Genomic DNA, 13,034 nt, shown 5'->3' with positions numbered 1-13,034 from the left:
ATCCCTTTATTTATCTATACTTCTGCACTTTCATACCCTGTTTCAACGTCAGCCATCGCTTGGAACAGAGGTTTGGACCCAGACACAGAGCAGGTACTGGTGAGTAAGCGAGGTTTGTTGCAGCACACGGTGAAACTTACAGGTGAGGTGCTATAAGCAGTCTGAAACACATCCGGTAATAAACCAACTGAAAGTAAATCCAAAGTAATTCACAAAAACATAGTGAGACACGATACACACAGAACAAAACACTGGAGAACTGGAGCATTGAAAAAAATGAACTGGCAAGGAGTGAAAGAAAGACGACCGCTTCAATACACAGGTGAGGGAGAAACTAATTAGACACAAGTGAACCCACTAAAACAATCAGACAAGCACAGGAAGTAAAACATGACAACACACTAGGAGCAGACTAAACTACAAACTAAAACAGGAAGTAAAGCTACAGACAAGACACCAGCATAAATGAAACTAAATACAGCCGAGAACAAGGAAACAAAGATCAACTATCAAGACCTAAACAAGAACACAGAGGCAATGGATAAAACAGACAGGACATTTAACTAAATAACAGAAAAACACCACAATAAAACCCAAGACCGTGACACCCTGTTTATATTTCTCAACCTCAAAACTTCAAGCAACGTTCCCCCCACCACAAGATCCACACTTTCTCCTTACAATCAAACATCTCATGGTCACCTCCACATTTCCTGCATCTTCCTCTACATGCAGCTGCTACATGACCAGACAGGAACAACTGCTAAGCAGGTTTGAGGCATGAATCATCGAATTTCCAGGATTAACAGGAGTCAGTTAGAAGAGCACTAGTGAACACAGAGGAGTCCTTCTGGCACTGTAGGCTAAGTATTATATTATTTTATTATAAAACTTATTTTACATTCACAAATGCAAATGGTCTAAAAAGAAACCACAAATACAACATTTAAAATATTATATTGAAGCATTATCTGGTCTGAAGCAATTAAAACAGTTAAAATGTGTAAAGATGTACATATATATTTGTTGCCTCTCACATGATGTCCCTGTGTATCTAGTTGTGTCATCTTCTATTCCGTCGTTTTATTTCGGCTACTTTTGTTTAGGCTGAAGATTTTCCTATGAGATGAATAAGATCCAATAAAAACACTTGCATTTTTTTTTAATTAAACACGATATAACGATGTTAACCTGTGTATGGAGATATAGAAATGTTGCTGTAGTTTCTGTATTCTGTCCTCACACGGAACTCACCGTGCAGCAAAGGGCGTTATCCTGTACGCATGCGCAGAACAACGCGGAACTCCCCGGGAATAGTTCTGAAAGGGTTTTGTAAAATAACGTGTTAGTTTGTAGAGTTAAATATTGTCGTCTGAAAGCAGATTACCTTGTTTACGTGTTTATTCATTAAACCTCTCAGCTAACGTCGGAACCGTCAGCTCCTCCTGTATAATCATGTTTATTAGCCTCAGGCTGGCAGCTCTGTGTTTCTGGGTCCTGCTGCTGGATTTATGTGGAATAATAAAAACACTCGGACAATCAAACGGTAAGAAAACTAGCGATGGGTAAAAACCGAGGCCTTTAGAAACAATGAAACGTCCGATACATTTGAGCCGGAACTGTGTAGATGTTTCTTAATAACTCAACACCGATCTCCATGTTACACTGGTGACTTTTTATATCAGTTTCACATCTTCATAGTTTATTCTGCGGAACCACCTACAGAGTTGAACGCGTCTTATGACCATTAGGAGTCCTCTGGGACTCTAATTTAAACTGAAATAAATAAAACAAATCTGTTGTTATGTTTTATACCGAAGCCCTTTATTTATTTACTCCCTTTAATCGTGACAGCGTGTTGGTTTCTTGTTATCTCGAGATAACAAAACAATTACCCTGATAAAGAAGCTTCTTCACTTTCTTACTTTTTTCTTTTTAATAATTTGCGGAACGGTTGTCCGGGTCACTGGTTAACGCAATCTAATTGTTGTGTGTTTGATCCCTGCATAGGATTGTTTTTTAAATTCTCTTAAACAAAGTAATTATGAGTCTGTTGTTGTGTGCTGGAGTTTGTGCCTCCCAGCGATTGATCCACATCCATCAACCTATAGATTTATTTTAATCTCTCCAGCTTCCCCAGCCTCATCACTATCTATTTCAGTAATAATCACTATTATTTTCAAATTCATGCTCCTGTGTAATATGTGTACATGTGTATTATGTGCAGTATTGTGAGTATTACTGAATGTTGCACTTGGTAACTTTACAGTCTCTGCAAACAAATCTCTCCAGAACTTTTCAAAGTGAACCTCTGAAATAGCATTCTGGAAATGAAAGGTTGATGGATGTGGACCAATCGCGCACACACCAGCACATTGCGTTTTTTTTTAATATATGTGCAGCAACTTTTAAATATTTGTAGCCTATTGGGCGCCAGCCAGGGTAACCTGACGTGTCGTTGTGTCACAGATTCCCACCCACAAAGGATACATGTAATATGACAGTATACCCTCAAAAGTAAATATGACACGTTTCAATGAAACTGAAGAAACTCTCACACTCAGAAATCAGTTTTTAAGTAAATCAAGAAAATATTCAACAAAAACAGGGCGTGGTTTCAACAAATAACTCAACCAGTCAATAAAACCATCAGAAATAACAAAAATACTCAGTCCCTTGGGGATAGTTGTGCTTAATAAGTTCAGCTTTTTGCACAATCAAGGAGGGAGAAACAAAACGCCCAGCAGGAGCTCACGCCAGGACCCAAAAGTTCATCAAAGTAATGCAGTTCTTTGTCCTCAGCAACCACTGTCCTATCTGTTGAGCTGCATTAACTTTCCTTTTTAAGAAAATTTCTTTTTAATGACATTACTCTCATTAGGTGACCAGGTGACATCACACCAGGGGAGGGAAATTCAGCTGAGTGACTTTCTATCTCTTTTCTAACTTTAGCTCAAAATGGGACCAAGAGGTCAGTCTTAGAGAGGTTTAGTTGAAGGCGGTAAGCCTTCATCCATGCAGGATATGTCTGAGAGACAATCTGTGATCCGTGCTGAGACGGTGGGATCGTCTGGCGGGAAGGATAGGTAGAGTTGCGTATCGTCTGCGTAGCAGTGGTAAGAGAAGCTGTGCGATCGAATGATCGGCCCCAGTGAGGTGGTGTAAATTGAGAAGAGAAGGGGCCCTAGCACTGAGCCTTGGGGCACCCCTGTGGAGAGGCAGTGGGAGGAGGATAATTGTCCTTGCCACAAAATATTGCCCTGAGAGGTAGGATTCGAACCACAGGAGTGCTTTACTCGAGATGCCCATTGCTGAGAGAGCAGATAGCAGGATCCTGTGGTTGACTGTGTCAAAGGCAGCTGATAGGTCAAGCAGGATAAGAACCGAGGATTGGGCTGCAGCTTTAGCTGACCTTAGGGCTTCTGTTACAGACAGAAGAGCCGTTTCAGTAGAGTGGGCACTCTTAAAACCAGACTGATATGGATCTAGGAGGTCGTTCCGTGAGAGGAATTCTGAGACCTCTTTGAAGACTGCCTGTTCGATAGATTTGGATAAAAATGGTAGAAGAGAAACTGGCCGATGGTTCTCAACTTGAGTTGGGTCGAGTGAGGGCTTTTTGAGCAAGGGTGTAAGCCGAGCCCTTTTGAAAGTAGTTGGGAATGACACCCTACCAGAGCAAATCATAAAAATTGATTTTGTGATGTCGTGGTTTCACAGCGCCCCTATCGATTGCCCCCTGCAGAAACGGAAGATTGTAAAGAAGAAAACAAGATATGCTCCAGCAGGGTATCATTGTGCCTTCCATGTCTGTGAAGATTCTCAGTCATCCAGGTCATAGTTATCCAAAGAAGGTTGAAGTCAAGGTCAACTGGACTTGGTTGAAGATACTAGAAGATGTTTCGTCCCTCATCCAAGGAACTTCTTCAGTTCTGACAGGCAGGGAAACTAAGCTATTTAACCTCAGTGGGGTCATTTGCCAGGATCGTCGATATCGCTGGTTCGTTAGGGTTCCTGGCTGATGTAACGACAGTCGTTATGGTCATTAGGACTACCCGAGGCCAAGACTGAACAACCGATCTTATCTTCTGAAGATATCTTAGTATCTTCAACCAAGTCCAGTTGACTTTAACCTTCTTCGGATTGTGCCTTCCAGTTCACAATGGGAATCCCCCGTGGAGCTGGTACCCCTGTTTTGTGTCGAATTGCGTTGTGTTAACCAACATAATGAATATCTCTACCAACCATTTCTGAGATACTAGAATATCTGGTGGGTTCAGCGGTGTTCACCACCTTAGATCTCAAATGTAGTTATTGGCAGGTGGAGATGGACCCTGAAAGTCAAGCCCTCACGGTGTTTGTCTTTTGGCTTGAAGGGGGCCCCAGCTCCATTCCAGAGGCTAATTAATCAAGTGCTCCGGAGCTGCTTAAGAGACAGCTGTATGGTGTATTTGGATATTATAATTTATCAGCAGTGTTATTTGTGCTCACGCTGTGCCAAGTCAAATCTCAAATGAATGTCCGCTAAATATAGCCCTCTCCTCAGCCCCCTCAGAGTGCAGAGGAGAGGGCTGGAGTGTATGCCATGGACCCTCATGGTGGAGCAGTTGTTTATCTGCCAGCATAAAGCCAGGATAGTGGCAGGTGGCTGCAGGCTCAGCTTGATTAGACAAAAATGTATTTTTACTGATTCCTTTTCAGACTTTAACACGGCTAACTGATGGAATTATCGTCATCAAAACATTCTACCTAAAGCCTTTGTTTAGAATAATGTAATTCTAATAAACTCTATGAATTTTCTTTTGTTTGTGAACAAGCTGCATCAAACAATATGTGCTTTCTAACTTTTTTTCTGCTATGGAACCACTCGTTTTGCGTTTGTTGTTGATCCAAGAGTTCAAACCATCAAATAAAATATTTTTTCTCTCTTCCACTTCAGTGGTCAGCACCTAGACCTCGCACTGAGTGACTTTTCTCTTTTTCCTTGTTTTGCAGCAGGATTGGCCAGTGAGGTGACATGTAAATGTATTATCTGATGTTCTGTCTGAACCTGATTGATCTCTGTTTGAACAGAATGACTAAAATAATCTTCCTCTCTCAGGGTCGGGTGTCGTCAGAGTGGTTGTGAAAGAAGGGAGTGACGCCATTTTACCCTGTTCCCTCAGCACCAAGGAGAACGCTGAGTCAAAGCTCTTTGACTGGAAGAAAGATGGTCCGAAGGAGGTTTTCTTTTATGATGCAGGCCTTCATTCTAATAACGGCCGTCCAGGTCAAGATCAGCAGTTCAAAGGTCGCGTCTCACATTTTCAAGATGATCTGAAGTACGGCAACGCCTCCATCATCATCAGAAATACGAAGTTGACCGACAGTGGAGACTACAGCTGTGATTTTCCACGTCTTCAGCCAAGACAGATATTCCACATTCAGCTTGTTGTTGTCGGTGAGTGTTAAACAGTTAATCTGCACTCAGCAGCCACTTTATTAGGTACACCTGTCCAATTGCTTGTTAATACAAATAGTTAATCAGCCAATCATATGGCACCAACTGAATGCATTTAGGCTTGTAGACGTGGTCAAGACAACTTGCTGCAGTTCAAACCGAGCGTCAGAATGGGGAAGAAAGGGGATTTAAGTCGATTGTGGCATGATTGTTGGTGCCAGACAGGCTGATCTGAGTATTTCAGAAACTGCTGATCTACTGGGGTTTTTACGCTCAACCATCTCTAGTGTTTACAGAGAACGGTCCGAAAAAGAGAAAACATCCAGTGAGCGGCAGTTGTGCTGACGAAAATGCCTTGTTGATGTCAGAGGAGAATGGGCAGACTGGTTCGAGATGACAGAAAGGCAACAGTAACTCAAATAACCGCTCGTTACAACCAAGGTGTGCAGAATATCATCTCTGAACACACAACACGTCGAACCCTGAAGCAGATGGGCTACAGCAGCAGAAGACCACACCGGGTGCCGCTCCTGTCAGCTGAGAACAGGAAACTGAGGCTGGCGTTCGCGAGGTGCGGATAACTTGGCACAACACTGGTGAAACTGGGGCTCCGTCCCTTAAGCAAGCGTTCCTCTTCGGCCACTACACATACAGACATGCTACGCCTACACATGCGCACCGACCACCCTACCTTAGTGGTTAGGGTTACAATTTTGGATTTTTCAGGCACTTTAAAAACATTTATTAAACGCTTCTTTCTTTTCACATGTTTATTTACAGCATTATATGTTGAAATGTATATTGTAATACGCTGTATAATAACTTATTGGGAGAAACCTTGTATTTCTATGTGAAATCAGACGTTGAGCACCCCCATATAGCCAAAATGGTATGATGCTCTTTACGCTGTGCTTCAACTGTCAGATTGACAGTCGAATCAGGCTCCGCCTATTGAAGCACCAAATCTTCCGACTAATCTGGGTCACTGTTGGTTTGGAAAACGGTTTACCCTCGCTTTGCTAAATATCCGTCTGCTGCATCTTGTAAACAAGGTGACGTATGACAACGTTTTGCGGGAATCGGCAAATGTATGTCAAATTTGCGGAAAAGTTGCGGTGATTGGTTAAAATTGCAAGTCTCGCTTAATTCACAGGGATTTGTTGAATTTGTGTTAAGAGTTTCAATGTAATATCCATAACTATGTTTTCTAAACTATACACATACTGTACATCGGTTGGTCAGTGGCCAGTTTATTAGGCACACCTGTACAGATTAATGCAAACATTAAAGGTTCAGTGGGTAATATTTCTGAGGATTTATTGACAGAAATTAAATATAAGATCCATAACTATGTTTTTAGTGGTGAATAAGGACCTTACATAATAAACCATTATGTTTTTATGACCTTAGAATGAGACATTTATATCTACATAACCGCAGGCACCCCCTTCCATGGACATTGTCACGTTGTATCGTCATGTTTCTACAGTAGCTGAAAACGGACAAACAGCGCTACAGAATATAAGGCATAATATTGACTTGCATCAACATGTTGTTCGGTTAGCTCAGTTGGTAAAGTGCAGAACTCTCACCTAGAAAGGACAGTTTTGCAGCGAATGTTTCTCAGATCAAAGCATGTGCTGCACTGTTTTTGTTTCGGTGTTTCATCCTCATCCATCAACTTACGGACGCCTTTTCATTTCCCCAGTATCTCCAGGCAGAGGACATTTAGGGGAATCACGTTTTCTGACGGCTCCTTCAGAGTGTGACTCTTTTAATGTCGTTCAGAATTTTTCAAAGTAAAAGCTCTCAATTCAACTCGAAATAAAGCATTGCTGGAAAAAACTTTCTTGCGCTTTTATTTTGTAGGCAAAACCACTAAAGAGGAAGTGATTATGTGAGTAACTGTTGCTGTCATGACTGAGATCTATTTCAGCACCACCATCAAAGTATTTATTTATTTATATTTTTTGCCGCTACCAAAGCACCATAATCTGGCAGCGAGCCAGATATTATTGTTGACGGGCAGTTTTGGCGAGGGTCATAATCAGAGAGAATTAATGTGTTTCTCTTGTCAATGTTTGTATAAACTTTTATCTAATGTGTGGTTTACAAACAGTGACCGTGTTTCACACTCTTGTCTTACATTTTCCATGTTGTCTGTCAATGGCCAAGTCGCAATAACACATGGTTTTACCGAATAATTAAGTAAATATAATTTCTTAGTAAATATACCTAAAGAAACCTCATTTCTTGACTGGCCACTCTGCTGTCTCAGAAGAGCACCTTTTGTGCTGTGTCAGCCACCGTAGCTGTCCTACGCTCTGTGAAAGGGTAGGGGGCAGTGGTAGACTGGATAGATGGTTGCAATTCGCAACCTCACCGCTAGATGCCACTAAATCTTACACACTTTACTTTTAATAGTTGTGATTGCGACATTGCAAAATCCTTGAGGGACTGGTTAAATACGTGGCCTTTGCTGTTTGAATCAGCCTCTGCTCATGTTTCCCCGACTCCATTTTAGATGTTAACCAATGACTCCACTAATAGGCTAAAAACACATGACAAGTTAATAACCCCAGCCGTCCACCTTGCATGAATTAATGTTCTAATTTGTCTTTCAGACCTCACCCTTAGACAAAACAACAGGGTCTGCCTGCAGACCTCCACTGTGATCAGGATTTGGTGAAGTTTAAAAAAAAATTAAAAATGAATATATTATTTCAACCTGGTTACACAACATTGGGATATTGAATGCTTTGTTGCAACACATGTACTGTACCCCCACCCATCAAACCAATTATTTTATCAGATTGCGCTTGCACGGACATTTTACCTCGCCTCCACCGGTCCCTGGAGCTTTTCAGATGATTTCTTAATTGTGTTGTAGTGATGTATGAGTGTTTTCTTTAATGATCTACTTTAATGAGAGAGGCTGCTGTCAGTCATTTGAATGTTTCCATCCGTGCCGTAAAGTCACAGCAAATATTGTGGGACAAAACTAAAGTAATAAACTTGACAGAAAAGACAGAGGAAACAGAATTAAACTTTTCGCTTCTAAAATAATTCAGACGCTCTGATAGAGCTCAAGATTGATCAGGAAGTAGTCACTTGGCCCCTGCGCTTCTGTGCACTATGCAGCTGCAGCTTATTTAACTTAAGTTAAAATTTAGGCCTTCATTTAGTTTTGCGGGGATGCTCTGCCATGCAGATTTCCTCTTGTTGATGTCCTGATAACTATTTAGTAAACAGTAATAGATTCTGGAAATTTGTGCTGTGCGTTGCATACAAAAAGTTCAAGACAATTTAACTTCGGCGGCGGGCACGTGCGTGACCCTCCGACTGGGACGTTCTGACCACGCCATGGTCCACCTGATTCCTGCATACAGACAGAAACTAAAACTCTGTAAGCCTGTGGTGAGGACATCAAAGAAATGGACCAGTGAAGCTGTAGAGAATCTCCAGGCGTGATTGGACTGCACTGACTGGGATGTTTTCAGGACTGCTACCAACAATCTGCATGAGTATACAGAGGCTGTGACGTCCTACATCAGCTTCTGTGAGGACAGCTGTATACCAACACGGACCAGGGTGACTTATAACAATGACAAACCCTGGATCACAGCCAAACTCAGACAGCTGAGGTTGGAAAAGGATGCGGCATTTAGGAGCCAGGTTAAAGGAGTCAAAGTACAGGTTTAGCAAGGTGGTGCGAGATGCTAAACAGCTGTACACAGAGAGCCTACTACACCAGTTCTCAAAAAATGACTATGCCATGGAAGGGGGGGGTCTTGAGAAGCTAACACACCGTAACCGACATAGTACATTTACAGCCAGAATATTTTCCTCTGCTCGCGTTCGCCGTCACTTTCTGCTGCTCGGACCCTCGGACATTCAAACACTCGCTACGCACCTCCTGATTCGGTGTTACTTGAAAATTAGTAGCAGAAACTGCGCAAAGCAGCTGGGCCGGACTCTGTCTCCACATCCACCCTGAAGCACTGCGCCAATCAGCAGACATTTTTAACAACCTTGCTGGAGACATGCCATGTGCCAGCCTGTTTCAAAGCCTCCACTATCATCCCTGTCCCCAAGAAACCAAGGACCACAGGACTAATAGGCTACAGACCCGTCGCCCTGACCTCTGTGGTTATGAAGTCCTTTGAACGCCTTGTGTTGTCCCATCTAAAATCCATCACTGACCCTCTCCTGGACCCCTGCAGTTCGCCTACAGAACCAACAGGTCTGTAGATGATGCAGTACACATGGCCCTTCACTAAATCCTCCAGCACCTGGACCCCCCAGGAACCTACACCAGGATCCTGTTTGTGGATTTCAGCTCTGCTTTCAACACCATCATCCCGGCCCTGCTGCAGGACAAGCTCTCTCAGCTGAATGTGCCTGACTCCACCTGCAGGTGGATCACTGACTTCCTGACGGACAGGAAGCAGCACGTGAAGCTGGGTAAACATGTCTCTGATTCCAGGACCATCAGCACCGGTTCCCCTCAAGGCTGCGTTCTTTCCCCTCTGCTCAGTCACCAGTCCGCTGAAGTTTGTGGATGACACCACCCTCATTGGGCTCATCTCTATGGGGGATGAGTCCGCCTACAGGTGGGAGATCGACCATCTGGTGACCTGGTGCAGCCAGACCAGTCTGGAGCTCAACGCTCTGAAGACTGTGGAGATGGTTGAGGACTTCAGGAAGAGCCCAGCCCCACTAAAAACCCGATACTGAGGCGAACACAACCACAACAGTTTGAACGCGTCCGCTTGTTGCTACACCTCTTGCTCGACCACTTCACCTCACTCTAACTGGGACACTTGCTACTGAACACAGACTGTTTCTGCGGCTCCCTGCTAAAAGAACAATGTTTCTGCTGATACCTACCTAGTTATGATAGATTTCCAGGTTACAGGCTCGAGGATCAAGGAGGCACAAATTGGGGACATAAAAAGGTCCTGTGAGACTAGACTACTGTATTTCAATGTTTCAATCAGAAACATTATAAAGTGTCAACATGTGACAAATCACAGAAATCAGACAGCAGCTTAATCCGTAATCTCACTCCCCACAGTTACATTGATAACTGAAATATGCTTTTCTTTTTTCTGTGGTTATATGTATTCAGTGACACAAAACTCTTCACACTTTGGAGTGAACCTACCTTTGAGACCCTGTGTTTTATATTTGTATTTGATAAAAAGCTAAATTAATACCTCTACAATCTGTTACAATTCATTACAACAGCTCTGTTATAAATTCTACTTTCACCAAGTTTGTAATGTTCAGGTTTTTTTGAATTTCTCTGAAACATTCAATTACATGTTTATCACTAAGCTCATAGTTAAAGGTTATTCTGGACCACGTTTTACTGAGAGGTGTTTCTAATGAGTCAGGAACAGTGTTTGCAGCTGTAAATAGTTTCCAGACTTTTGGTAGAAGTTAGAAATGTTTGAAATATCATGTCCTATCTAACAATGCTGGGAGGAGCAACTGAGGCGCTGATACTGTGCTTTTCTGTTCCTCTGTGTTTTTCTGTTAAACACACTTTAATCCTCATTTACAAGCAGAGAAGAGACGAACAAGAAACATTTACATTTATTCATTTAGCTGACACTTTTATCCAAAGCGACTTACAATTGCTATCAGAGGTCGCACGCCTCTGGAGCTCAGGGACACATTGGTGGATGGGTTACAGTGGGAATTGAACCTGGGTCTCTCACACCAAAGGCATGGATCTTATCCATTGCGCCATCACCACACAGAAACATCACCGTGTTACATTTATAATCCTGTTATTGTCCTTTTATAGCTGATGTGTCTATGTCTGTGTTTACTGTGTTCATAGGAGCATCTCCAAAGCCGTATGTTACAATACTTGATGAAATGAAGGACTGGGCCCTGCTGCAGTGTGAAGTTAGAGGTGCTTCTTCAAAACCTACAGTAGAGTGGCAGGACAGTGCTGGAAACAAACTTCCTGCTGAGGAGCCACAGGTCTCAGAAAGAGGAGGCAGCTTCTACATCACTGTCAACACTACTGTGAAGAAGACCGACCACTATCGCTGTGTAGCCACACAGGAGGAGATCAAACATCAGATTCATACTGAGACCTTTGTCTATATCGGCGGTGAGATTCTTTCTGGTGGTATTTTTGTATTTGAGTAATTTCAGTAGTTGTGTTAAACATGTCAAACATGTTTAAGTGTCTTCAGACTGAACTCAAAGCAGGTTGTGATAAAGACGTCTGCAGAAGTGTAAAAAGTTTCAAACTGAGTGAAAGCTTCACTCTTATACTGAGACTCTGAGACTTCATGAATCTACAGAGATGAGAGGAAGAATGAGAGGGTCTGCAGGGAAATAACAGAAAGAACTGGAGTTTGTAGGAAACTCTGAAATCAGTCTGATCAAACACAGGAACACAAGAATTTAGTAAACTTCACTCACAAACCCAGTAACTGATTTATAAATGGCTGCTGCAGCCTGATCCTGAGGATCGACATGAAAACAAGTTACACTGATAACTGAAAGATGACTTTCTTATAATTATAAGAAGGTACTTTTCTGTAGTTATATGAAATCAGTGACTTTGTTGATGAAAGCTAAATTTAAAAATTGACTTTGACAATTAAAAAAAATATATATTTTCATTTTTTTATTACTCTCTATTCTTTTTTTAAAATAATTTTAAAAAATTAGTAATGTAATGGTTAAAAACTCTTCCACTGTGTCGAGCAGGAGCACATCAGCCATATAACCAGTGCTGAGTGAGCTCATCCTATTGGTGGTTTTATCTGCAAATAGTTTTATACTTTAGGAGCATGGTCGCCTCAGTAGTAGTTCTGTGTAGGTAATAACCAGTGTGCTGTACATGATATACAGTTTACATTCTGAGTGTGACTCTAGGTTTTGTTGTGTGTTTCAGAGAAACTGTTCAGCAGTGGGGACGTCACAGGATGGTTTTTTGGTGGAATCATTTTGGGAGCTGTAATTCTTGCTGCAGTTCTAGTTTTGCTTGTAGCTGCAAAGTTCATCACAGTACGCCGTAATAAAGGTGAGTTTATAAAATGTATCAACATCCATCATGTGCAGAAGTTTGTTTTTTTATTAAACTGATCTTTTTGCCTTTGGACAGGAGCAGCTAAAGAGAGACATGAAAACGGGGAGGGAGAGATTATGACATAGAGAACAGGGTCTGTACCAGCAGGTGAGCGGCCGTTATGTTTATATTTACATTTATAAAAACCAAATTCCATCCAGCTTTTATTTATTCATGAGGCCTTTTGTTCTCGTTCTGATTGTTTAAAATAAATATAACAAGCTGTAAATATTAACTGCCCATTAAATGGATGGTTTGACATTTTGATTTTAAAAATGTCCAATTATTTCTTCACGTTTCTTTAATCAGATCTTTGAACATCGTTCACTTCTTGTTTTTCCATTTTGTCTCTGGAAACATTTGAAAGTAAAAGTCCTGAATATTCTGCCTGTCTGCTGATAGACTAGTAACAATAGTCGTTGTAGCAGAGGGTGTCGAGCAGGAACACGGGGGCAGCAGGTGACCCGCAACCACAGATCCAGACTCCACAGCTCCAGA

At 41.9% G+C, this 13,034-nt stretch overlaps 1 protein-coding gene across 2 annotated transcripts in view; it reads left to right on the top strand.

The window, feature by feature from the left end:
* The first annotated feature begins 1,287 nt into the window (after positions 1 to 1,287).
* Positions 1,288 to 13,034, top strand: part of LOC123987304 (butyrophilin subfamily 2 member A1-like) — a 12,614-nt gene continuing 867 nt past the window's right edge. The window contains exons 1-5 of one of the 2 annotated variants that reach the window (XM_046076063.1): positions 1,288 to 1,546; positions 5,099 to 5,437; positions 11,289 to 11,567; positions 12,363 to 12,491; positions 12,573 to 12,691. In XM_046076063.1, the coding sequence (XP_045932019.1) occupies positions 1,456 to 1,546; positions 5,099 to 5,437; positions 11,289 to 11,567; positions 12,363 to 12,491; positions 12,573 to 12,622 (888 nt within the window). In that variant the 5' untranslated portion in view covers positions 1,288 to 1,455 and the 3' untranslated portion in view covers positions 12,623 to 12,691. Of the gene's footprint in view, positions 1,547 to 5,098; positions 5,438 to 11,288; positions 11,568 to 12,362; positions 12,492 to 12,572; positions 12,692 to 13,034 lie in introns of those variants that run through there. The other variant, XM_046076062.1, reaches the window with a different exon arrangement.

Source organism: Micropterus dolomieu, linkage group LG18 (assembly GCF_021292245.1).
Source record: "Micropterus dolomieu isolate WLL.071019.BEF.003 ecotype Adirondacks linkage group LG18, ASM2129224v1, whole genome shotgun sequence".
Lineage (NCBI taxonomy): Eukaryota > Metazoa > Chordata > Actinopteri > Centrarchiformes > Centrarchidae > Micropterus > Micropterus dolomieu.
The sequence above is the reverse complement of the archived record's forward strand: the minus strand, read 5'-3'. Positions and strand labels throughout refer to the sequence as shown.